The sequence below is a fragment of the Melospiza melodia genome, chromosome 3 (assembly GCF_035770615.1).
Source record: "Melospiza melodia melodia isolate bMelMel2 chromosome 3, bMelMel2.pri, whole genome shotgun sequence".
Classification (NCBI taxonomy): Eukaryota; Metazoa; Chordata; class Aves; order Passeriformes; family Passerellidae; genus Melospiza; species Melospiza melodia.
Window position 1 is genome coordinate 4,579,773 of NC_086196.1, and position 27,983 is coordinate 4,607,755.

A 27,983-nucleotide genomic window follows, 5' to 3' on the forward strand; every position below is an offset into this window, starting at 1 on the left:
TATTGACATAAAATCATGTAAGAGCATAAAAACACAAGCAAGATGTTCTATAATCAAGCTTAGCCTCCAGCTAATAAGCTAAGATTGAACTATTTGATTTTTAAATAAAAGTTACTTTGGCTGCAGTTAGCCTGAATGTGGATGCATATTCAAACAATATAGACATATAGACATCACCAATGTCATCTCCAAATTTCCTGTACATATATTTCTAGTGAGACAGATTAAAGATTTTTAAAGATTTGAATTTTCTGTGTAGGGAAATTACTCAAGTAATAATTCAGCTTTAGATAAAAGTCCAGTAAAAGGACTTTCTCATTGGTTTGAGTTGGGAAGAAAATATACCACTTTAATGATAGGATACTTATAAGAGATTTGGTCTTGTCTACATATTCTACTGGAGATGGAGGATTATCTTTTGAGCAAAGGATTTATTTGGAGAGATAAAGAACAGAATATTTCTCAGCCAGTGGGGTACTTACATTAATATTTACAGAGCAATAAGTTGTACAGAAGGAAGGAGCCCAAACTCACAGAGGCCCTAATCTTGGTATCTGTATGCAGCTAATCTTTGTGCTGTCCCATCATGGCTTCTGATGCCTCCCTAACCAGGGAGAAAAAAATCCACTTTAATTCCTTCCTTGGCTTGTACAGCAGTAAAACCAACAACAAAAAGAATGCCCAGTTTTTGTGGCAGAATCAGCAAGAGGGTGGGCAGTGTTTTTGAGAGCTATTACTGAACTATGTTTATTAGTACTGAAAAAAGAAAATATTTATCTTTATGGAGTGCAAAAATAGTTTGCAGTTGCTCTGTCCACTTCAAATTATACATCCATAATACAGTTCAACAAATATGAATATATGAAAACACGCTGCAAATATTTTTCTTGCACTCTCCATAAAAAGGTTAGTGCATGTACTGTATTTTTTTCTTGAGGGAAACAGATGTCAGGAACTAGGTACCTTACTGTTGCCGTAAATGTCCTCTCCCTCTCTGAAAGTGTTGTTTATTCCTCTTACACAGTTTTTCACTTCCTTTTCATTCCCTCTTTGACACCAGTTTATCTTTGAATTCAGATCTTAACTTGAACGTGCTCTTGGGAAGTGTGACATGCTGTTATTATGAAATAAGTGTGCTATTACCAGACGAGAGAACCTTCTGCTAACCTGACTGACTGCTTACAAGAGGAAGGATTTAAATCACAGGCACTGGGGTGATTTGTAAGGCTGTCTTACTGTCAGCTGCTTAGACTTTTAAAAATACATTCCTTTAGACAAACAGCATATGCATTTTTCTTTAGGATGTCAGTAAGACAGACTTCTCATTTTCCAAAAGCCTTCTGGATTCTTTCAGAGTCTGCTGCCTTTTCACATCAATATAATACAGCATTCACATAATATAACAAAAGTCAAAACCTTACATAAAGATTTTAGGTTTAAATTGTCCAAATGCACAAAACTAATTTAAAAGACATTTTTCAAAGCATAGAAACAGTATATAAGCATGGAGAGTAAGGACATCTGTTAAATTTTTAACTTATAATTCCACAGTAAAGAGTAAATACACAAGTGCTATGGGAACAATTTTTCAAAACAGGTTTTAAAGGCTTTACTACACATTAGCACACAAGTTATTTCATTCAGTTTCAACCAATGATAACCTCTTTAAACAAGTGCTTTATTTTGCTTTTCTCAGTATGAGAGATATGGCACAGCACTTAACACTGTCAGATATTCAGCAGTGCAATTGTAAGATCCTTAACACTGGCTGCAATTTCCGTGTTAGTTTTGAACCCATGCTATTTGAGTTTAAGATGTAATTACACTTGCTACCAGCTGAAGTTTGTTGTCATCACATCACTCTGAAGAGAATAAGCACAGCCTTTGTGCACTACAGTCAAGCTATATAAAAATATTAAGGACGAAGGACATGTAGCAACTATTCTTCATAATCCTGGGACTCACTTCCTACTTCTGTATGTGATGACTCATCTTTCAAAGATTAAAATAACATTCATTATTAGAAAATGCTCACAGTGAAAGACACTACCATCTGTCCTACAAACAGGAACTTCATTAATGCATAGTAAGAGTCTTAGATATGTGCCTACATTATTTGTGTAGACTAGAGTTCGGTAGATACTTGTGAATTCCACTTTAGATATCACTTAAAAATTTGGACTGAAAAAGGAAATCACTATAAAAGTAATGAAGCAGCAGAAATTAAGAAGCATTTTGTATTTAATAAGATGTGTGGAAGTGATAATGACAGGAATTTAAAAAACCCGATTAATTCATGTTATTGTTATTACTCAGGATGTGATATCATGAAGTCCCAAGCTAAATTAAAATGACCAATTATATTTTAGGTACAGTGGCATCAACAACATACTAAGAACATACATATATACAGATACAATTATGCTTATATAGATAATGCCTTTTAATGTTAATACAGTGTTACTATAAAAAGAGTGGGACACCAAAATTAGTCTATAATTTGGAAATATGATCAAATTAAATATCTGATTAGCTGATTAGTTTAACCCAAGACAGTCGAGGAAAGCCAATCTAGCCAGTGGCTAGAAAGAAAGCAACAAAGTTGTCATATTGGTAGGAGAGGTGCTAAATTTAGATATTCCAAATTAAAAGCAATTAAATATATAATCTACTTGTGTGAAGCTCTGATGGATGTCTAACCATCTATCCTTATGACAGCAAAGCTGAATATGATTTACTGAGGCAGAACTAACATAATAAGCTTCATAAGCAAGTTACGTTTCAAATACTATGGAGGAGCCAGAGAGTTTATGCTACAAAATTCAGTATGTTGATGATAAGTACCAAGATAGGGGTTTTAGACACATTAATGAAAGCATAGCATCAAGAAAGGGAGAGAATAAAATATCAGAGAGATAAAGGAAACATAACAGATTATAGATTTAAATGCATTGAAGGATGATGGCAGTGTCAATTGTTAAAGAGAAAAAGAATTTCCAAGGGAATACACAAAGTCTGGTTTTGGCTGCATTATGCTTCCACTGGTGCTGTGACATCTAGGAAAAATACTGTGTACTGAAATGATGGATTGGATGTCACAAGGCAAGATGGGAAAAAACAGACTGAGTCACCAAGCCAGAGTGGTAACTGAAATTTTCAGTGGACCAGATTATTGACCTCTTGTCCCTTCTGCAGAAGTACAATATGAGAACTATTGGGCAAATGCCCTCCCTCGTAAGGAAGGGCACCCAAAGGAGACGTGATGGAACGTCAGAGACGGAACATAAAGTTGATTATGAATTCACAAGATGTTACACCAGATGTTCTGAGCGATTAGAAATAAACTGCAGCTGAGAAAGTGAGTGGAATCCTGAGACTTTGTTCAAGAAGTCATGAGAGACTGGTGCAGAAGCTCAGATGGAATAAAAATGAGCAAATGGTGGGGAAAGTAGGAATGATTGTTAAGATATTATCATTAATTTTAAAGTGCTAAAAATCTGAACTATGGGTCTGGATGAAAAGAAATTGTTTGGCTTATAGGAAAACTTAATCTATCACTCTTTGAAAAAGAGTGCAAGATCTAAAAACAGACAAGATTTTCAGCAGCCTAAAAATCCAATAGGGTCCTAGATCCTGCTCCCTGTTTTATAAGTTACAAGTTCATGAGTCTTGTCCTTGTTGACATTTGTTCCTGAGAAAAATGCTAAACTACTTACAGTGAAGGAAAATATTTTGAAGACAGCAAATAGAACTGTCATAAACTAATATTAAAGTACCAGGACCCAAAGGTGGGAACTTAACATTGAGTGTCAAAATGTGAGGAATGTAAATACCAGGAATATATAAAATATTTTATTAATTTATTCCATGTTTCAGATTATTTTTCATCTCAGATTTGATTTTGAAATTACATTGCAGCATTTGCATTTACATATGTAGATTAAATATCCCTGTCAAAATGAAGCACCAAAACCTGCTTGTTTACATGATTTTGCCTTTAGTTTGCACAATATTTTTTGATGTAGCTTTCCCTTCCTAAAATGAGTAAACTGCTGAAATGAAAACTTATCTACCAAATCAACATCTTGAAAGTTTTAAAGTGGCAAAGTTTGCAGATAGCAGACTAAAGCTAAGTCAACATTTCTTATATTTCTTAAGTTTATACGCTTCCTTTTCTATCAGAGATCTCACGAGATCTCTGTATCTGCCTGTCAAACAGAAGCTGTGCAGCTGTAAGGAAAATGGTAGTTGGAAAGATAATGTTAGCAGAATTCAGGCATCTCTCTCAGAGCAGCCTACTCATCTGCTGCATGGAAGAAACCCACGACTGGCTGATTAAGGGAATTTACTGTTTCCCAGGAAAGGAAATTGCCTGCACACATCTGGCAAAATGTTCTAAATGTTTAGTTTTGACAAAATACACATTTCAGCTCTGCTTATAAGGTGAGTTCTGTAGAGTGGGTACCTTCTTTCTAAAAAGGGAAAAATCTAATTTGTACTTTAAATATGTCAATCCACTATTTGGTATTTTATGGCACATACTGTATACACTCAGCTCTAAAGCAAGCAGGAACTCACAGGCTGAAAGCTGTGTTTTAGTTTACAGGAAAAATGTATCATGAATGTAAATACAACACTCCATATCGATAGCAGAAATGAAACATGAAGAGAACAACAAACATGAAAGAAATACTGAGAGGATGTGACTAGCCTGAATTATAACTTTTTACTCAGTTTCTGACATTTATAAGACTCTATGCCAAATTATTTAAATTCCTCTCTACTTCAACATGTCTAACAAAGAAATGGTCATTCTCATAACTGGCAGGGGACAGATCTTCTCAGCCATTCAGTTTTCAGAATAAGCCTCCCTTTCAAGCAGACTTGTTAAAATGCCTCTAAGGCTCAGTATGAAGGCTGTATGCAGACATCTTCCTTCCTCTTCCTCAGATTTCAAGGACAAGAATGGATTTAACTTGCCTTACTTTTCACACCGGTTTTCTAAATTTAGCTGTTACTACTTTCTTTTCCCCTGAACTCTGACTGGCTTTGACTCTCTGGAGAGGCAGAGAAGACCACTTCCTCCTTCACAGCTGGGAAAGCTGCTCCCAAAAGGATAGAAAGGGTGAAGGATCACAATCTACTGCTCCAAAAGATGCACCAAATACGGCACTAAGCTGCAGCGAAGGGTTAAAGGGATGTGTATTTATTTCGTTGGCAAAGTGAACGATCACTAACTTTCCTGGACAGTGGGAGAGAGCACCTCATTAAAGCAATATGAGTCCATTGGACCCAGATGGGGAAACAGCAAAACTCTCTCTTGGTTATGTGTGTTTGGGGGGGTGTATTTCAGTTACTGCCCCTACAGCCCGGGATTATCAATGAAAGCTTGGGGAAAACTTTACCATGGTGCTGCACCTCAGGGTGTTACTCCAAGACCTAGATGAGAAGCACAGTGAGTAGAAGCTAAGTGGTGGTGCCTGCTGCGCTGGTGAGAGTCTTCCATTAGGAGTACGTTGTCACTTCTCAGAATAATACCTGTGCTTTCCTTATCTTTTCCCCAAACTGCAGACAGCTGCCATAGCAACTGGCCATTTACTGATGCATTCATTCCCAACAACAAAAAACCAAGACACAAAAACCAAGCCCAGCTTAAAACACAGTAAAAGGTGAACTTGTTTCTCTTTCCAGTATTCCTACAACCACAGTTCTCCCTAGTGGAGGCCCAAGATACAGCAAGGCTTCCTAGGCAGTCTCCAAATTCAGTTTGGCTCCTGGCCTCATTACAGCACAAGGGCCTCCCAGGGTCATGCTTTGGCTTTTCATAAAGGAAAACAGACTCCAGTTCAAACCTTTAGAGACACTAGACACTCATCTCTCCTCCAAAACTCGGCAAAACTGAGCTGCCAGATTACAACGGTGCTGTGACTCATTAGGGTGGCACACAGATGGCAAGCTTTATAGCCATTCAAAATCTACTGATTTAATCAAGCCTCTCATGGAGATCCTGTCCAATGAAATCCCAGCAGATTCTCCCTTACATCTTGTCATTTATATGTGTTCAGTGCCTTGAGTAGACTTCTAATAATTAAAAAGCACACTCCTAAAATACTACACTGCTCAGTCTCATGTTTTCATTTAATATGCAACTAAAGAATTTAAAAAATCCATGAAAATATAATCAGAAAAATAAAGATTATCCTCCAATTCTTCCTCATTAAGAGACAGATATTTCCAGGGCTGGAGCAATCGAATTTTTAGCACTACTCTATTAACTGTACACACAAGGTGGTGAAAAGAAGGATGACTAGTATGATATGGCCTCTAATTTTTTTGGGCTAGCTGTGCAAGGAAAACAAGGAACAGACCAACTTAAAGACAAGTTGCAATAGGAAATTCTCATTTAAATTAGCAAATTAAATAAAGTACCCAAATAACAGAAAATACTGAACTGGAATGTCTGCTTAGATAGAAATGCTTCACACAGTGTAGTGCGTTAATCCAAACCTATTTTCTGTCTTTTGGATAATAGTAGGTTGGTCAAGTATCTTGCAAAGACTGTTATTCACATGGAATTAAACATTCTTTCAAACACTTCAATTAATTGAAAATTAGAAATCAGTATACAACAAGTTTGAAACTTTGTTATCAATGCAAGTAGCTGTAACATTATCTGCTTGGGTATTGCAAGACAAAATTGAAGGGATGGAGAATGCATATTTCATATACCAAACCCTCCAAATACATAAATTTTGATGCAAATAATCTTGACTGTTCCAAACATATCCCTTTGTTTCCTCTGGTTAGAAGGATGAACAGTGGCATATGAATACTCCACAGGAAAAAATCCAACAAATTGGTTTCACTCATCACAGTCCAAATATAATCAGAATCTTTCTGGAATTCACCAGAATTAAATTCTAGAGATTTTCCTTTCCAGAGGTAACTATGTAAAGAAGTATCAGCAGTTTTCAACAATCTAAGACATGAATTTTAGCTGCTACAACTCCTTTTGACAACCCTGGAACATAACTTCCATGATATAAATAAGTAAAGCCACATTATTTCACTATATATAATAAAGATAAAGCAAGTTATGTAAGAGTCTGTCTTAAGAGATCCTGAGACATGCTGGGATTTTCCTTGAATATGAGAAACTTTGGTCAGTGATTCATGTTAGTTTGACTAGCACGGCATTCCCTTTGTTTGTTTAATTAAGTAAAATCTATAGTTTCCAGACCCAGACCGAGCCAAAATCTCAGGCAGTTTGTCTTCAGGAGTCAGTATCCTATCATGCTGGTCTCAAGAAGACAATTTCTCCTTACAGAGAGGTAAACTTTTCCAGAATTTCAGTGGAATGGACTCTTTCCCAGGGTCTGATAATGCTAGTAATTTTCCACTTTTTCAAAATGACCGATCATTGCAGAGACCATGGGAGCTGGGAAGTAGTCCTTTTTACTCTTACATATAAATTTCAAAGACTTTATTAGAATTTCCCTCCCCTTTTATGGGTATTTCCCATTCCCAAGGGCACAGAATTGGGCTAGGGAGAGCTAACAGGGTAATTCCTATTCAGTCATGCCACTTCCTGAGCTATCCCTTACTGCCACTGCCTCTGGATGGTTTTTCCTCTTCCAGTCCCAGCTAGCTTGTGATTTGTGACTCTTTTATTAACATTAGCACTTCCAAAATTAGCCATGACATAAAGAAAAAAAAGTGCCTTTAAAATAATAAATAGAAAGCTTGTAAACCCTTAACTCTTGAAAGACGTGCCTAAAAAATGAGTGTTCATCTCAGAGATTCAGCAAAATACAAATTCTGTGTTCAACTGAAAACCTCTAATTACTGCCCCTCGTGTTCTCTTTGCAAGGATGTACCCAAGCCTGCTTTTGTATGCATGGGACAGTGTCTTTCTCCATAGTTCCACAATGTATTATACACCATCTAAATTACATCTTGGTTCAGCACATTTTAAAGAAAACAAATTAAGAACAAACAAGCCCAGGGACATATGTATGTATATATATGCATATATGTGTGTGTGCGTGTGTGTGTGTGTGTGTGTGTGTGTGTGCTTAGTGGGGGTGGTCGAGGGTAAAGAGCTACAAAATTATTACCATGGCAAATCATTTACTAGCATAGTTGGAGGCTATCGGAACTGATTGCTCTGTCTAGGAAACTCTTAATTAGAGCCGTGCTGCAGGAATTCGCAGGGGTCCTGCCGCTGCCGGCTCCTCCCTGGGGTTTCCTCTGGCCGCCCCGCTCCCGCCAGCCGCGGAGCGCTGCCCCCGGCCCCGGCGGGCCCGGGAGGGAGGAGCGGCTCCGCTCCACACGTGCGCCGGCTCTCACCCACTCCCGCTATAAGGGCAGGGGAGCGAGTGCCGGGGCTGGCGGGGCGCGGGGCTCGGCGGGAGCGGCGCAGGAAGGCAGCGGGCCAGGCGGGGCGGCCGCAGCAGCTGCGGGCACGGCGGGAGCGGCCGCGCCTCCGCGGCCCGCCCGGGGCAGGCAGGCAGGCAGGGCCAGCCCTCGCCTCACGGCACATGGCAGCGGAGCGCTCGGCCGCGCCGCAGGTTAGCTAGGGCCGGGCTCCGGCCAGCGCATCCAGCCTCTCTAGGTCCGCCGAGTCACCGCAGGGATTAAAATGCAGCTGGCCGCCTGCTTCTTTCTGGGCTGCGGCATAATCTTAGCTTCAGGATACAACTCCTTCAGTAAGAGCATGGAGACGATAGGCAAGAAGCAGTACCAGGTTCAGCACGGGTCGTGCAGCTACACCTTCCTCCTGCCCGAGGCGGACAACTGCCGCTCCTCCAGCCCGTACGTGTCCAACGCGGTGCAAAGGGATGCACCTCTGGACTATGATGATTCAGTTCAAAGACTGCAGCTACTTGAGAACATCATGGAAAACAACACGCAGTGGCTAATGAAGGTAAAGTCATATAATTTCTATCCCCAAAACCTAACATCCTGTTATCTCTTCCAGTGTGATTTATTTTTTTCTTGAACTGTGCCTAAATTCACAGAGTGCATTGTCTAAGCTAAATTTCTGAATTACCTTTCAATCAGAAAGTTGTTTTGAAGTCTGGGAACATAAGGGTGAACTGCACAGTTGTGCAGAGACTGTGCCTTAAAGTTTGTCATTACATTTGAGTTGCTTGGACAAATTACATACACAGATGGACTGTGGGCATGTCCAAAGTTTCTGACATGAGAGAAGCAGCTACTAATTTATAATTAACTGGCAAGGGCTATTTTAGATCTGTTTAAAGAATATAGAATGTACCTTTATCTGAGGCATGCCTGAAAAATGTTATCTGAAATGTGATTTCAAAACTTGAATGAAGAAATTAACCTATTAAATCCCACTGATAAAGAACTGTAGCTCCAGCAAAGGCTGCAAGTCAGACTTGCAGTGAAATCAGCCTTGTGAAGAGATAGAATTTCAAGAAAATTCTTTAGTGGTTATCCTTTGCATCCTGTAACATTTTCAGTGAAATGTACAAGATTCAAGGGAAAATAGTCTGGAAAAAGTGTTACAGATACCACAGCTTCCCTTAATGCAATACCATTGGAACTAAGGGAAAATTGACATGTTTTTTTGCCAAAACGGCAACATTTGTACCTGAAAGAGCAGGGGAAAAAAATTGCAGCATATATTTTTATTATTAGTGGAGAACAAACCTGATCATTATTTCACATTTTTACAGAAATTAATTTGATTCAAGATGCTATGCAGTTCAACAGATTTAGATTTTAAAAACCTTTATTTCACTACTACCTGGAAAGATGTTATAGTATAGTCTAATTGCATAGTAAATTTATGAGCCTTTATGTTTTGTACCAACATGTCTGTCTTCCAAGCAATAAATATTTTAAGGACTTGGCACTGTATTTACAAATGTGTTCCAGTGATGCCATAATGGTTTCTTCATAACGAAAAAATCTGTGATGCAAATAGAGAAAATTCAATTTTTTTTACAGCTGATAGCCATTTCATACATAGTTACAAAATAATTTTGCACTAGGACTCACTCCTCTCATCAGTTACGAAGTTACAGAACTCCTGTGATACAACCAGTGAAACCTGCTGGCGAATTTGTTAGTGTTAAACTTCCCATTCCAAAACAAACAGCAGAGGGTTTTCATCAACCTGGAAATGAGCCTTGAAGATTAAATCCAAAATGCATACACTTGAAGGCTCCAGTGTGGAATTCTAAATCTTTCTTTCTAGGTTTAGGATGCTTAATTTAGAGACACAAATAATGTCAGTTCGGTAGTTTTTTGATTTTTTTTTTTTAAACAGGCAAACTTACTTTCCTCCACATACTTACCTTTCTACTTATTAATTTACAATGCTCACTGTTGTAATGCTAATACCACAATTAACAGATGTGCAATGTAGGATGAAAACCACACAAAGTAGAACAGTCTAAGTTACCCAGCTGCTAAGCAATTTCCTAACATAAATAGTAAATCACACAACACTTCAGTCTCAAATGCCACTTGAGTAGACAAACACAGTATCCTAAGTGGCATCAGGTAAACAGAAACCAGTAAGCATCCTTATTTAGTAAAAACTATGCTTTTTCCTGTCAGCCCCTGGGAACTCAGGGCCAAGAGGAATAGGATAAGTATCTCTAACCCATTCTTTGGGGGATCAAAAGGTAGATTCTGATTTACAAGACAGAGAAATGTTTCTTGTATTTGAGCAAAGGCTTCTAAATAAGATGCTTTAGAACAGCCTGTTGTTTTTTTTCCTAGCTCTTCCACAGCTAAACATCCTGTAAAATATCTAGTGTTTGCCTTTTTCACTATTTTAACACCTGCTCTCTATGTCATCTGTTTTGTTCACAAAGAGCCTCCAACAAAAAGTAGCTTTTCCTCAGATTTACTTTGCTAGAGACACCTGGTCTGCAAGTGAAGATAAAAAGCAAACAATAACCTTTAAAGTTGCTTACAGAGTTTACTTGCTCTTTTGTTTAAGGTCACTAATACACATTCTTAGGTTCATATTTCAGTCTCCCAAAATGTAGTGCAAGGTCAGTCAAGATGGGGGGAAAAATTGTATTTGCTTATTTTTTTTAGTGTATTGAAAGTGTAATACAAGATTGCTTTTAAAAATAACCTGACATTTAGCTTCTCAGCAATTGCACAAAAACCTTCACTGGATCTTTCTCTTTAAAAGTTATTTTTGTTCATTTAAGAGGCAGAACAGGTTTTGTTTTGAAGTTGTGTGAAATGCACATTACAAACTTCTAGTGTGAATTAAACTTTAGATGTTGTTCCTGAAATATTGCACATCCCCAAACATTTTTACACACCTCCCCCTCTCCTGCCTTTAATCCATCAACTAAAGGAAATGTTCTGTTTCTGAATGAACACTGGGCTGTATGAATGGAACAGCATGGGAAGTGTGTGCTTCATCTGCTTAATGGACAAACACAATGGGAAGAAAATGAGTTCGATATGTCCAGGTGCTTTTCTGATCTGCTCCTGCATAGGAAGCAAAAGATTGATTTTTTTTTTTCTACAGTTAGTACAAATTGCTTCTTCATGAAAACACATTGTTTTTCAATCTGGACTTTAATAATGCATTATGCCACTACTGTATGTGCCATACATAAAACTGGAGAATGTCTTTTAAAAAGCAGATTATGTTTAAGCATTCAGATGACAAGCTAGGACAAACCCTTATTCCACCTAATCCATGCTTTAGCACTAAGCCAGTAAGTGATACTTTGAAGCAAAGGCCAAAATGCTAGATCAGCTGTGCTGCAATATTCCTAAAATGAACTTTCCTCTTTGACTTTTCCTATCTTGGGATCAATTTATATACTGAAGTGTAAGATTTTTTTCTAATGTGTGTATGAGCAGGGAGCGTAACGCTCTCAATAATAAAATTTTTAATTAACTAGAGATGATAGCAGGCTAGTATGCAAGTGAGATACAAGACTGGAAACTTTAAATATAAACATGAATGTTGGCTATTATACTTTGGAACTTTCAACATACAACACCAGGTTTTCAGATATTCCTAAAAGACAGGCAATCCCTTAGGTTCAACAATTTAACTATTTCTATGTGAGTAAATGGCAGCTTTACCACTTGGATCACAGCACTTGTACTCAAGGAACTGCGCTTTTTCAGATATTAAGACACTGAAATAACTGAAGGCTGACTTGAATTTGCTTCTTAATATTGACTGGATCCTATGACTCAGGAGATATGACTGTCCACAGCAACAGTGTAAAAGAAACAGCCTTTCTTAGTCTTTCCTGTTAGAAACAGCTGAAAACAATGTATGATCAAATTGATGATAGCATCTGGAATGCAGGTAATTTATTTGTAGTTTATCAGCAGATGAAAAGACTAGCAAATAAAAATCAGGTTCAGGAGTCAACACTTAAACCCATTAACAGAGCTTCATCCTGAATCATCCCAGCAGACCAGGAAGGGGATGCACTGCTGATAGAAATGCAGTATCTTTGGATACACTTAACTGAGATTCATTTTCCCTTGTCTTGATACCCTGGAAGGTTATAATTATTTCTGTACTGAATGTCATTTGTCAAATACAAAAAGATACTTTGACATGCTGCCATTCAAAACTATCTGCACACAATGAATAAGGACAAATATATTGAACAGAGTTGGACTTTGAAGTACTCAAGAAATGATTCTGACCCTGAATCCTACATTCCTTTCTTAAGTAATGCATCTGTTTTTACTTATTGTGAGAAGTGTTTGGTTCTGTCTATCAATGATTACTTGCTAAGCAAAAGAAAACTGGTAGGACACAAAAGAAAACACTTTCTTACTTTCAGACTAGTATGTTACCAGATAAAGTTTCCACACTACTCTGGATGATATAATTATGCAATTTATTGTTGTACTTCCTGTAGGTAAATTTCAGTGAAAGGATTTGAAATGACGCTGTTGCATGTGTTTGAAAACTTATAGGAACCATATCTGCATCATTCTGCCAATACCAAATGGGTGCTGCAGGTCTGAAATTGTAAATTTGTAAAAGAAAATCTCATTTTCTTTGTTGATTTTGTGCAAGACAAAATTGAAATAGAGAATTCACTTCCAAGATGTTATCAGTAAAAAATGGGATAAAGAGAGGATTACAGAATCAGCCTCTTGCTAGCATTCAAGATATACTTTTCTGTGCTTTGTTTGTTATTAACATGACAATAAACTTGTCATCTTTGACTGGTCCAAACAGCAAAATGGGACATTTTCTTCATCAATTATCGACAGCAAGGGTTTAATTTCCTTTTTTTCTTTCTTTCTTTTCTCTTTTGTTTTCTTCTCTTTCTTTCTTTCTTCAATGTACTTATAGGAAATGAGCTTGAAGATTCCTGAATTGCCAGTTTCCAGTTCTTTTTATTTGCATACCCACTGAATATATAAAATTTAACAGCATTACCTTTAACACATCTTTGATACTTTGTCAGAGAGACTGAAGTTGAGGATGGTGTTTCTTTTACAGACAATTTTTGTTACGGCTCCTTTTTTCTTGTTAATTATGAAAAAATGCAACAACTTGTATCTCACCTCAAATTTACAGAGTGAAACAGTAAAATGTGCTTGATTCCTAAGCTAATTCCTAAGCCATGCATTGCTTAGAATGGAAGTTATTCTGAAGCCCACAGAAATGGGTTGGACCCACTTCTAACCTTCAAAATACGACAACTAGTACCTTTAGTAACTGTTTAATATTGTCCTTTACATACTACAGTATTTGCTTTTGAAAATGTACCATATTCTTTGATTTACAATATTAAGCAGCTTAGTTAATGATTATTTCTTTAATAATTTTTTACATACTTTGGTGCAAGAACCTCCTTGCTGCACCTGTTATTTCATGGGCTTCTATACAGCTTTGGCTGAAAGGGCAAAGTAAGATGGTTTTCCCCACTGTTACTATTGTTATAGGTCTAGACAGGAAAATGTTGCCAACTGGTTTAGAAGACAGAGTCTTACATCTTGCATTAGTGCCTACAACAGAGAGGGGCCACTCTTGGATCTTTGGAACTTTGCAAACCCAGAGTTTCATCAGGTGCCTCAGTCTATATTAATTAGCCTCCTAGAGTAAGTTCAATCAGCCTCTTCAGCCTCAAGGAGACAAATGGAGGAATGGAAAACTTAAAAGAAATCCCCCTTGGTGAGGCAGATTTTTCAGCATTGCTGAAAAACTTACAAAAGCCAGCATGCTGCATGGCTCTCATCCTAACATACTACTTTAGCACTGAAGTTTGTAGGCCTGAAAATTCAGAGACAATAGGTAGAAGGTTCAACTGTGGACTAGACTGCAAATCTTAAATGAATATATACATAAACAGTATACTTCCCACTTGTTAGAAAGCAGCTTGAGTATAAGAGTCAAATCAGGATTGATGGCTTTTCCATAAGATTTTGGTGTCTTCTCTTGCCACATCCTGAGAGAATCACAGAATTACAGACTGTTTGGTTTGGAAGGGATCTTCAGAGATCATCTAGTTCCAGCCCCTCTGCTGTGGGCAAGGCTATTTTCCAGATCAAGTTGCATAAAGACCTCTCCAGCCAAACCCTGAATGCTTCCAGGGATGGGGCATCCACAACTTCTCAAGGTATCCTCCTCCAGTGTGTCACAGCTCTTACTTTAAAAAAAAACCCCAAAACACAGACCAAAACTAAACAGAAAAACCACAACAAAACCAACCAACCAAAACACAAAACCCAAAGTTCCTGGAACTGGAGATGCAAGTTGTACTTCAGAGAGAAATGGTTCTTGCATCTAGTTAGCATATTAGGATACTAATGGGAGCATTAAGGATACCTGTACAGACTGCACAAGGGAAAATGGGAAGAGATGGCTCTTGGGGAAAAAAAACAAAAGCATGTACCTGAAACAAGGATGTCATGCACAGGAAATATTTGGGTAGTCCAAATGCACCCTATGAAATATCTCACTGGTAATAACAGTGAAAACAATGTGTCAGTGGACCATAAGTATCGCTAGATCCTTCAAGAAAAGGAGAGTTTCTATGGCACTGAATAAGAAGTTTCAGAAATATGCACTGACAATTTTATCTGTCTTTTAATTATTTGAACTTCTCAGCCTAGCCAAATATAAACTAGAGGGGGGAAGATAATATGAACATCAGATAACCAAAAAAAGGCAAAGCATTTGGGGAGAAAAAAGCATAGCACAGTAATTAAACACCTGGAAATGCTTTAAAGATATGGCACATTACACAGCATTAAACCAAATAACCTGATGCACACAGTAAGTTAAAAATACTGTGATAATTTCATTTCCTTGACCAGACATATTTCTAGGCAATGGGGCAGAGGAAAAAGAAATCTTATTTATTCTCTAGAGAGAATAAAGAGAAATATTTTTTTGGTGAACCTGATGTCTATTCCAAGTAAACCAGGCCCAGAGGAGGTGTTAAAGAATGCTTTAGGCAGTAAAATCCAGATCTATGTTTTGTATAAAAAAAATAATCCCACACCTAGATAGTTCTGCAAACACTCACTGAGTGAGCTCTTAAGCTGCCTAGAAAAATCCTTAAAAGCTTCTTTAAAAGAAATTCTTATTGTGTTCCAAGTAATTACTGAAAATCCTGTTAGATTTTATCTCTTTGTGGAACAGGTTAACCCTAAAATTAAGATGTTGTTTATAAAGCTCAGCAAATGTATCCTGCAATTTGTATGATGAAATGATATCTGTCTATTCTCTTTCCAACTTCCAGCACATTATGGCTTGGTCTGAAGAGAGAGCAGGAAGCTACAGGAACTTTTCTGCTGTCTTTATACTGCCCATATGAAGCTTTATCAGTTTAGCTAATAATCTTTCAGGAGTCTACTAAGGTCAGAAAAAGGTCTTACTACTAAAAAGAGAAGGCTGATAGAATATGCAACCATCTTTCTGCTAACTTCTCTCTCTGTTAATAAAAGTATGCATGGGAATCTTGTATACTTCACAGAATTCACTATTCACAGAAGCTGTTAGGAAACATTTTCATCTCTAGACAAGCAAATACTTCAGAATTCTTAGATGACAGCAATGTTTTTTCCAATTCAGCTGTCTCTGGAGATCTCTTGTTAAAACCACGCAGCATGAAATGTCATAGCTTTGCTCAAACTCCTTTTAATAATGTAGGGAAAAAATTATCTTTTAGTTTTTGTACTTGTATTCAGGTCTCAAGCATCATGATAGAGTTTTAAAATAAAACCCACAACTATACAGAGTTCCTTTACCCTCTAGGGAACAACATATCAAATTTGTAGCATTGATTTTGCTCAGGTACTAAAATCACTGTGTTGTGGTGACACAAGTGAGAGCTTATTTTTTCCAGAAAGGGGGGAAAAGCCTTCATTACTGCTCTCTCAATATTATCTACTAAAATTCTTCTATTAGGCATTGAAGTGTTAGACTGTGTAATACCTTTTAGGAATATAAATAGCAAGAGATTGAAACTAGCTGTGTGCACTTCAAAATCTGTAATAAAGCATTGATGAGGACTAGCTGTGTGCACTTGAAAATCTGTACTAAAGCATCGATGAGTTCAGAATAAAATCAAAACTATCCTATTAGAGCATTCTAGTGTGGTACAGCATAATCACACATCTGCCATAATTTGTGTACTTGAGAAGCAAAGTTTTAGCATGTTTTTTGAATAAACTGTTTATAAAAATCACAGGAAAACACACTCAGCAAATGTTTGATCTTTATCACTCCATTGAAAAGAACTTTTTGACAGGGAGAAAACCTAAAAGTTCTCGTCTTTGGAGAAAATAATTGTATCCATTTAAAAATAGTAGGATCTTCTGAAAATCTCTAGTATAAAAATGACTGAGCAGTGTCTTAAGCCCTGTCCAGACAACAGCTCTGCAGACCTGTTCATTCTCACACTGCAGGCACTAAGAGTCATTCACCTCCTGCACTCACCGTATCAGCTTCATCGCTATGCTTGCTTTTTGGTTCAGGCCTGCACCTGATGTGTGTGATCCTGGAAGGAAAAAGCCTCTTTGTTCCATTCTGTCAGGGTGTGGGAATGGGGAGACTCCCAGCTAAGTGGAAAGGACATTTCCTGGGCAATAGCCATAGCCCCCATACAGCTCCCCACACGTGATGTGACATCTGCGCACCGCAGGGCTCTGCTCATCGTGTCACCTGATGGACAGATGTACACGGAGCTACCTGAGTAAGCTGAGAGGTTTAATTTTGATCCCTGGTACCTAAAAATCATTTCAGTTTTGTCTTCCTTGACAGAACTTGTAGACATCATGTTATGACACTTTATATATTTGCTTTAGGTCTTTTCCCATGTACTACATTATGTTCTATGCAACAATTTCCTCATTTTCCATTTACAAGGTGTAACTACCTGCAAGATACTAGTTCCAACCCACAGTTTCAGAATGAAATATAAACCAGCACCTTAAGGAGAATATGCCATTCAGTCAAGAAGCAATAGCCTCATTTTTCCAGGGTATCAGCTGTCAACTGACAATCTCAGCTGTGCAAAGTCTTAACATTCAAACACGAAAAAGCTGCATATCAAGACTAAAATACATGTAGTAATAGAAAACACACTTGCCATACTTCAGTTTGCATTAACAGATACCCTATCCAGTCAGACAGTTTTCTTACTCAAGAAAATTCCCCGGTGAAGACCTAATGAAAAAATTGTATTATTTTTGCTTTTCTTTTCAGAAGGATTTTTTACAAACAGGGTAATTCAACTATTCAAATGAAACATTAGTTTCCAGTTTCTTAGTGCAACTTAAAAAAACAGATAAAGTAGGCAAAAGACAGCTTAAATGAATAAGTAGAAATTACAAAAATCTTGTGTTTTACTGCTTCTAAAGAATCAACTTTAAAAACCTCCTAAGCTCCCTTGCGTGAGGCCTGAACTTTGACCGTATTAACTATCCCTGTGTTTTCACTTATGTTAAACTGTCATCCTGATGCCAGATTTTCTGTCAGATATAATGTTTGCCTATAAAGTAATAGTAAATTAAAAAACCCTATTGTAACTGCTACTGGAGCCTTACTGGGAATGTTTTCTGAAAACTACTCTGACATGATGAAACAAAGTTCAAATCACTAGAAAGTAAGCCCCTAGACCAATAACCTAGCCCTTAGAAAGAGTATAAACTACAACAAATATAAACAATCTGACCCTGTTGAAATCTTAGCACATACAAGCAAGGATTCTGTCAACTACAGTTTACCAGCTAGGCAAGAAAGTTTAAATATATAGTTAAAAATACCATAATTTTTTTCCCCTGACATGTAAGTTTATTTGACTTGAATCTAGAAAAAACTTAGCCATGTCTTGAGTTCAGCTTCTTTGTTATGGTAAACTTTATTATTTTAAAAAGGCTCTGAGGACAGCATACAAAATCCTAGCTCTGCTCCAAACAAGTAGAAAAATTCCCACTGACTTCTTAGTGAAACTAAAAATACTTCATTTCAATAACTAAGTATTAATAAAACAATATTGAAAAAGTATTTGAAGTTGATAATGGAGTAGACCAGTAAATCAGATATGTGCTTTAAGGCCTAATTTATGTGGACTACCTCTAACTAACTAAGGATCCTACTGGAATAGAAAAAAGAGTAATAATTTTCATCACAAGGAAATAAACAGTTTCTTTCTCTCGTCCCTCTCTAGTCCATGTGGGAGCAACATCTCCCAAGAGTCTCAACCAGTCAAGTCCTTTGCACTCACCATTTCCCTCAGTGAATTTTCTTCCAACTTGATAATGCTTCTTAAACTTCAAACAAAACAGAGAATTCATTTCCTCAGCTGGCTTTAAGATCAGCCTTCCAGTCCCCCTTTGCAGCTTACTGTCATTAAGAATTCCTATCCCTATTCCTATCCACATGCACTTTTAAAATCCTGCTCACACAGATTCATTTTCTTTATTTCTTTCCTTCTATTAAACTTATGCAGCTCCCTGGCTGTCCCTTTCCTCTACATTCCTTCTACTTAAACCTCTCCTCCTCCAGTTTACTTTCCCTCTTGTCCAGTCACTACATGCTTGTGTGAAAAGTCCCTCTCCAGCTTTCTCGTAAGCCCCCTTTAGGTACTGGAAATCTGCTCTGTGGTCACTAAAAACCTTCTCTAGACTGAAAAATCCCAACTCTCTCAACCTGTTTTCATAGAAGTGCTTCAACTCCATAGTTCATAGATCATCTTTGTGGCCTTCCTCCATTCAAATCCCTTCTAATGCTGTGGGACCCAGAGCTGGATGCAGCACAGGCCCAGCTGGGGTCCCACCCTAGCAGAGGGGCAGAATCCCCTCCCTTGCCCTGCTGCCCGCACTGTTTGGTACAGCCCAGGATACAACTGGCTTTCTGGGCTGTGAGCACACACTGCCAGGGCGTGCTCTGCCTCTCATGCACCTCCTCCAAGTCCTTCTTGTCAGGGCTGCCATCAATCCCTCCACTGCTCAGCCTGTGCTTATGTTTGGGATTTCCCGGATCCAGGTTTAGGACCTTGCATTTGGCCTTATGGAAATGTACGATATTTGCACGGGCCCACCTCTCAAATGTAAGATAGATAGCTTTCTTTTCTGGCTAGGTGCATATAGTATTGATGTACTTTCTCCACTGCTAATGTGCTTACTCATCTTGACAGCAGAGTTTTATATCCAAGAGTCTCTGGAAAGCATATTTAAAAGTCTCCCTCTTCAGTGGCCCTTGTCAGATCTTGACAGACAGGGAACAATGTCCTCTCATAAAATATCCATCCTATAATTGAGTACAGCTTTGGTTCTCAGACATTTTTTTCTGACACTTTCTCCTCTTCTCTTATGGTTAATGCCAATAGCATCGTTTGTTTTGAGAGGATCTGGCTTCTGGTCTTTCTAGAAGGGCACATACTGGCAGCTGCCTGGTGTGAAGCTTTCAGGAGCACTGACTGGAGCTCAGCTCAAAGGTGACTTTGCATCACCACCTGAGTGCTCAGGAGGTACCAGAGACAAAGAGGAAATTTTGAAAGCGATGGATGAAAAGGCCTGTCTTCATGTTTCTGTTCCGAAAACTTAAACTGTCTGCTTTTAGATGGACTATTCCAGCTATTGAGACCAAAAAAAAAGAAGTATTTTTAAATCAGGATTACATAATTTAATTCTTTTTCTGCATCACACACTATGTTTTGTTTCTGCAATAGGCTGCCTATATGTTCTGATCTTGCTTCCAAATATTTGTGTTTGTCCACTTTTAACACAGTAGCTTCCTGGTTTAACTTTCAAGCATGGAATTCCTCAGAAACTTTTGCACTAAAGACTCTTAGCTGGGCTAATGGAACAGTACAGAGAAATAAATAAGTGGCATTTGACAAGAACATATAAGGACCCTAATTTTTTTAACTAAGCAGAGGTGACCATCTGAGCTTCTCTTTTTCAAGGCAGCCTTTAATTTTTTCTGTAGCCATATTTAAGGCTAGTTGGTTTTTGGATCCTGCTTCCCCTGCCCAGTGTTTTGGAAAGTTTGGGAAGTTCTCTAACAGGTTTGGTCCAGCAAGTGAGGAATTTTCAAGCTGGTGATGTAAATGTAGCAGTTCTCCAGGCACTCCACTTCCCCAGTCCATCTAGAATATTATCAATTGAAACAACAGTGAGAAAGATGCAGCACATCTTAAAAAAAGAGTGACAGTACTTGAGCATGAGTTACTTTCTCTTCTCCCCTCCAAAATCAGTGAATAGGTTCTTAGTAAAGAAATTCAGTCCCTCAAAACTGAAATCAGCAGCTGACATATGCTTCCCCAAAGTCTTGAGCATTCAACATTTGTCAGGCCTTCAGCAAAAATGACTGGTTGTCACTTGGTAGCATCATTGAGGCTTCTTCTACAAGAAAAAGAGCTCATAAAAACTCAATAAACTATGATTAGATGCCAGTATGTTGCAAAGCTTAAGAACTACTAAAAATGCTTTCAGTTTCCTTAACCTGTGAACTTTAAAAAGAATCTAATTTTTGTCACACTGAAAGATTCTCTGTGAACACAGCTTTGAAACCGGAGACACCCAGTTTTATAGCTCACAAAAGGGACTAATTGTGTACCATAGCTTCCTAACTAGTTTGATCCTTGAACTCCAAATCATTCTTCCTTCTGGTTGGAAATGGAATGCAAGATGACTGCTTCCCTAGAAAGCAATGCTGAGAATGAACTGTAAATGCCTATCTCTTTTTCACTTCCCCAGTAACATGTTTTGAAAAGTGGAATTTGCTTCATATTCGTCAAAAACTTGATCTCTGATTTGCTTCACCACATCATGAGCTATTCTCTAAAATAGACTTGCCCATTGAAAGATTAGTTCATAAAAAAACACTTGATATTGCTTGAGATAAAAAAGATAAATGGCTTTAAGTGTGACTGATACATTTGCTAAATATTTTGCAAAGTTTATAAGGCTACACAGACAATGTTTTTCATGAAAAATGTCACCAGCATATCTGATAGTAAGTTTATTTCAGTTGCTCAGTGGAATGGAAAAAATAGACAAATGAGAAAGGATTATGAGAAATAAGATCTGGGACAGCAAGTGTTTATTCAGATGTCATCTTTGTAGGGCACAATCTCATCCTTACACTGCTCTGGTAAAGTCCAAAATCTGATTGAAAACATATAGGCTTGTTTGAATATTCAATTTGGGAAATTATAGTCCAATGCCATAACCTAGCTTTTAAAATTTAAATATTGATTAGCAGTATTTCCTACACTGTTAATAAATATGGAATCCTAATTTTGAGTATTGGTGGCTTGTTGCATATAATGAAAATATTTTATGCATTTCAGTGAATGGCTGAAGCATCACTGGCTTCTTGTCTTCCTGGCTTCAGTGCTACTGAACTTCGGCAAAATGCCATTCATGACTCACACTATTTATTTATTTATTCTTTATTTTTAGACTAATGGGAACTTTATGAATTCCTTCCCTGATTTTTAAGAGAAATACCATAGCAGCTATGGTCCATAAAAATGGTGATTCAGAATGTTAAATTATTGCCTTAATGAATAGCCTTAACTCTTATTGAGTAAGGGTAATCACCAAATAATTGATTTTAATTTTGAAGATACTCTTGTTAAATTTTGTTTTTATAAAATTTTTTACCTACCTACATAGAAATTGACACTGTTAAGCGGTTTGTCAAGTTGACTGTTTAGTTTCCATTAGCAGTGCTTTTTTGCAAAGAGTATTTGTCATTTGCAATTTAATGCAGAAATGCACCATAGAAAGTACACGTATCATTTACAGTACAAAGAACCCATGTCATCCTCCAAATGACACCACACATGTGTAGGTAAGAAAGCAGTAGTGTAGTGTTACATGGACAAAATAAGCGTCTGGAATGTCTATACTAACTCAGCTATACCACAGCTTTTGGGAGCGTTTCAGCTGTCAAAGTCTCTTCCCTTTTTCCTATGTGCTCCTTTGCCTTTTCAACATCATCACTTGGATTGTAACTTTCATAGTTAGTTCAGAACATACAGTAGAAAATTCAATCATCCTGTAATAACTTTTAGAATTATATACAGAATACTTCCATTCAGGAACACAGATTGAAAGTAATTCTTTATGAATATAAACTTGTATAGAAAATGAAGACATTTCATACATTTTATTTCATGTTACATTAATGAAAATTTAGTTTTTATTTAAGTGGAGTTTTGCCAGTAAAGGAGGGGAGGAATATTTTTCTTCTGCTAGCAAGTGTAAATTATAAAAGTGTAAGTTTCCTATAAATGTAGTGTAATCAGACAGGAGAATAGGCTGGTAAGCTTTCATTTAGTGCACAAGTGTCCCTACCACAACCATCTGCATATCATTTACTTCAAAGTCTGTGTTTACTATTTTAAGAGTTAGCATTTAAACCTTTAGTATTTTATTACACAATTTTAGCTTCAACATTTTCCAGTAAATCACAGCTCACTTCCAGATAGTATTCATTTATGATGTTACTTTCACCTTTTGTTTGCTGACAGAAAAAGGAGATAAGAGAAAAATCTTAGCTGGAGGTCTGGACAGGCAGACATGTTTGATGGGGCATAGAGACATCTCAAGCATTCCCATATACATTCCCAAAAGATTTTTTTCCCTCCCTTGAGAAATAACTCATAGACCATTGGGACTTCCTGCTCTAGGGAAAAGGAAAAAAAAGAAAATTTTAAATGTCTCTTTTTCAGACGCTCTTATTTCTGCAGCGTACTAATTTTTTCCAAAAGTTACAGACTCCTAAAATTGATAACTTAGTTCCAGAAAACATGAAGAAATAAATTATTTTATTAAAAGTTGCTTTAAAATAGCTTAAGGTCTGATTGATGGAGATTGATGCAATGCCCTTAAAAATGTGTTCCCTTAGGTCTGTCAAGATAAATGACTCTTGGAAAGGGTAGTGATTCTTCTATTTCCATCCTGACTTGAAGCAGTAGGAACAGGGACAGACTGAAAATAAGTATGAAAGCTATTTTAAAGAGAACAAAACTGTCTGCAAAATTGAAATTTTGACAATATTTTGCCTTCATAACACCGATGTATTCATGTGATGTGGAAATACAAATACAAGCACAGATGGAGTGCCTGTCAATATGGTTACACACACGCACATTAAGGAGCATGTGTGGCATTATATGTTGGTAAAATACTGCCTACCTGAACAGCTGTGATGAAATTGAGGCAGTGTTTCCTTCTTTTTTAAAAAGTACATTACTGGATAACATTTCACTGTTATTCATATCCAGTAGGATCCAAGGTGGCTGATACCAAGAAAACCCTCCTAATGTACAAACTGCAATTATACTACAAATAAACAATTTAAATATTTAGTATTTTAACTGAAAATTAAGTCTGTTAAAATAGTCTGTGAAAAAACCTACATTTTTGTCTTTATATTAAAAAAATGTATCTGTGAATGAGAAATTTAAGGATTCTGTGGCATATAAGGATAACCTTTTACAATCAGAAAACTGCACATTGACACAGCATCAAAAAAAAAAACCCAGTCCAAATTATGGGCTAAATTCTACTTCAGATGACTCATGAAGAAATCAGATGTGGCCACAATCCAAAGAACACTGCCACTCTGAAATAAGGGCAGGGCAACTAAGACCAAGCATTACTAGGTTAAAGATACCTCAAGATATCTGGAGAAGCAGGAAGGTTGCATCTATACTCTGAAAAAGTATTCCCAAAGGAACTAATGAGACTCAGCTTTTCTTATTTTGACCAGTTACTAAAACTAAGCAAATCTGCTTATGGATGCTTAAGTAAAATTTCCATCTTGCTTGCTTTTGTGTGTATAATGAACATCTTGGTGAAAAAAGCACCTGGATGATGACCACAGGCATTGGAAGAGCTGATTAAACTCAAGTGGTTTAAATTTGCAAAGATAAGTTCTAAATAAAGCTCATGACATTTTTATCAGGGATGTGAGAACTATAACTCAAAGTTTTTGACAGCTTAATATATGTGTAACATGTCACTCCTTTGTGGAAGGGAGTACTCAAAATTTCTCAATGCCTTTGGTCAAAGAAGAGTGGCAAAACCCAAAGGGGTCCAAAAGAAAACCGCTCACAAAGTTTTTTCAACAGACTACACACTTGGCATGGAAATATGTTTGCCCCTATAAAGAGAAGTGAGATAGGAGAGGAAAGGGGATCACCAGTTCTGGGTCCAGCACTGACCCAGCCAATAGGGTGTCCAAGGTCCTGGTGGTGCCACCAAAGCTTTGTAGGGGTGGCACCGTTTTATAGGTAAATTTCCCTCTCCTGGGACTTAGGTTTCTCACTCTTTGTGTAAATAAGTGAGCAGGTGCAGTCCATTCTTCTGGACCTTTCTGGAAATGGGTTGAGGGTCTTTGAGGGTCTTTTGATGGTCTTGATCCCCCTCTACTGGATTGACCCTGAGCTGACAGTTCATGCCTAATTCCTGACCCTGATTCTGCTGATGTGGTCACCACAGACCAGAAGTAGGAAGTGGGTTCCAGAAAGGTGCTGCCCTACTTTCTGACAGCCCCTCTTTCTAGCCACATCCTGTTCTTACTTGCCCACTTGAATAGCCATTAGCATTTGAGAACAACACATTTAGCTCCTTACTGCCCAGGCATCTACAATATACCAAACTCTGTAGCTTCCATGGATATTTAAAAGGTGCCTAGCTGTAAATGTATCTTTTGTTGCTAGGTTTTCTACTGGATCTACTCCACTTTTTAAAATCCAAAACAAAAGTTAGAGGAAAATCACTATATATGTGTCATTAGCCCTGCAGTTTTCTCTGTATCTGCATTAGATGACTAAGCATGCAGTATGTGTTGTAACACAACCTGGTCACACAGGACACAGCACTGTATAGAAACTCATTATTAACATTACCTCTTGCTGAAAAGAAATGTTAGACTTGACAGAATCAGACTATAAACATTGAGAAAATCACCAAACTTTATTTGGAAAGCCTGCTCCAATAACTGACAAATTCTATAAAATAGAACAAGCACCCAGCACTACTTGTACTATTAATTTGGGGTAGCGTTGGGCAAAGGAGGGATGTATGTATGGAGCTTAAATGCTGCCAGGAACATGACTGTTTAATTAGTATAGATTAAACATTTGGCAGCAAAGAACAAATGCAAGACATCATTCATAACATAAAATGGAAAAAAAATGGTAATTCAATTGTCTATAAAATGCACAAATAAGTTGCTGATTCTTTGAAAAATTCTTTAGTATGGACACAAAATATACAATCAGGAAGGTTTTTCATTTGACTGAGTATTGATAACTCTTCACAATGGATTATTAGTATCTCTACCAATGGTTAGAAAATACACTTCTTTTAGTGCGTACTCTACATGATGTCTTCCCTTTCTTGCCCATTTAAAGCTTGTTTGAAAAAAAAGCCTTGGCTATAAAAGCAATGTGTTGGAATGTGCTGCAATATTATTGACCTGTCCTTGTTTTTTTGGCAACTTAGCTGGAGTATTTTCGCCAAATTTTATGATTTTATGTGATTTGAAGTAATAAAACATGATGCAGTCCCAAAGTGGTGACCTTAGAGAATTTTTTCTCTCTAAAAATCCATCACTATAACTTTGTAACAAATCTTAACTGTAAAAGTATTTCAATTTTCCCAGCTGTTTTTGCAATTTAAGCATATTTTGAGACATGTTTTTTCCCATCTGTGCTTTCATTTTTATACTTTGTTCAAGAATACATGCCAGCCAAATTCCTACACAAAAGATAGAATATTTAATAAAAAATTCCAAGAAGAATCACTGAAATGCTATCAGTTAAATAGTCCTTCTTTCAAACATTCCCTCTCCCTTGTATTATCTTTAAGATAGTCATTGATCAACTTACTCCCTCAAAAGCAAAATTTCTGAAAATGCATCACTAATAGTCAGCTACTAGGTTTTAACATTTATTTTATTCAATAACCACAATGTAATCATGGTTAACACAGTTCTCATAACATTCATATATGATCTGAATCAAAAAGAGATTAAACCATAGCTAGTGCCGTGGCAAGATAGAAATCTGGCAAATAATCCCTGTTTCACCTTCCAGATTTGAGCAAAATATTGAAGAAGACAGACATGCTGTTCAAACTACCAAGCCTCCTGTCTGATGGCTGGGGAATGAGGCATTCATTCCCATGTCCTTCCCTCTTTCAAACCTCTTTTTTACCCAAGCTATTCTTCCCCCTTCAGAAACTGAGTGTGCTACTGCTTACAAAGAAAGGAGGCTCCTTGGCAGGAGCTGATGAATAGTTTCTACAAAGAAATGTGCCACAAAGACCAGCAGTCCTGCAAAAATGGCTGCTAATCCTCAGTGTTGTCAGTGTAGCTCAGTCGTGGCTGTGGGAACTGGAGCCCTGTTAAAAAAGTTCTTCCACCACCCTGTCAGTGAAACCCAAGGGCTTTTCTTGCCGGGGCTATGAGTGGGAACAAGTTCTGCTGTCGCTAAGGTCAGTGCAGGATGGTGAGGCATTTTGGATGAAAGTCATTCTTTTACTTTTTGAAGAAGGATGAAAGTAAGCACCTGCCACTAAGAAAAAGTTGTAGGGGTGTAGCTGTAAAAAGTGCTACTTACTACAGTTTTGCATTGTATGATGAAGAGAGAGGGGAAGTAAGCAGAGAGGGATCAGTGCATTATCTTGGTTCAGGTCGGAAAAAGATTTTATGATGTGTACATGCAGAGAAGGTACAAAAGTGGGAGAGGATTAGTGAATATGAAGAAAAAACCAGAAGTGTTTTATGTAATCATGCTTTATAGGATTTTTAGGGAAAAAACCACAAGAAGCTCCAAAGCCACTAAATAGGTCATTATAATTTTGATGCTTCATGTTGCTCCAAATTAGAATAAATGAGTCAGATAATAAAACTGGCTTTAAATATGAAATCCCTTTTGGTATTCACATTTCATGCTTTCAAGTAAGAACAGATACCATATTCCCTAAATTACACATTTAATATTTTTTAAGTTAAAAAACAGATGTGAAGACAAACTTAAAACTGGAGTCAAGAGAATACTTCAGTGATTTGGAAATCCCCACATAAATAAGAAATTATTTGAAAGAGATCAGATACTTGGAAATATGCTTATACTTACAGATATTCAAATAAGACAAATTATGAAAATACAGATCTGTGTGTCCAAACAAAACTGCTTTCCAAGGTTACAAGTACAGTGACAAGGGGTATAAAAATCTGGCAACCAGAACCACCAGATGCCTTAAATTGTAATCATGGGTTTTGCATACTGCATTCAGAGCAACCTTACATCTGTGTGTTTGAACTGGGCAATTGCCTAAGCCCACCATAAAATGTTTACCTTACATTTAAGCCCAGAATTAACTCCTTTTCTAGTAGTGTGTTTTGGAATAACTCAGTGATAACAATTTCAAAGAAGTCCTGCAGTTCTGCAATCCTATATGCAGAGATGACTTTGCTCAGATTCTCATTCTGCTCTCCCTTTGGTGAACAA

The 27,983-nt window shown here is 37.4% G+C and overlaps 2 protein-coding genes across 3 annotated transcripts in view; one reads left to right on the forward strand and one right to left on the reverse strand.

Annotated features, from left to right (window-relative positions):
• Positions 1–27,983, reverse strand: part of MCPH1 (microcephalin 1) — a 118,706-nt gene that overhangs the window by 26,916 nt on the left and 63,807 nt on the right. The gene's annotated exons all lie outside the window — the stretch shown is intronic.
• ANGPT2 (angiopoietin 2) overlaps positions 8,504–27,983 on the forward strand; it is a 41,418-nt gene continuing 21,938 nt past the window's right edge. Inside the window, exon 1 of one of the 2 annotated variants that reach the window (XM_063150715.1) lies at positions 8,504–8,926. In XM_063150715.1, coding sequence (XP_063006785.1) covers positions 8,642–8,926 — 285 coding nt within the window. In that variant the 5' untranslated portion in view covers positions 8,504–8,641. The remainder of the gene's footprint in view (positions 8,927–27,983) is intronic. The other variant, XM_063150714.1, reaches the window with a different exon arrangement.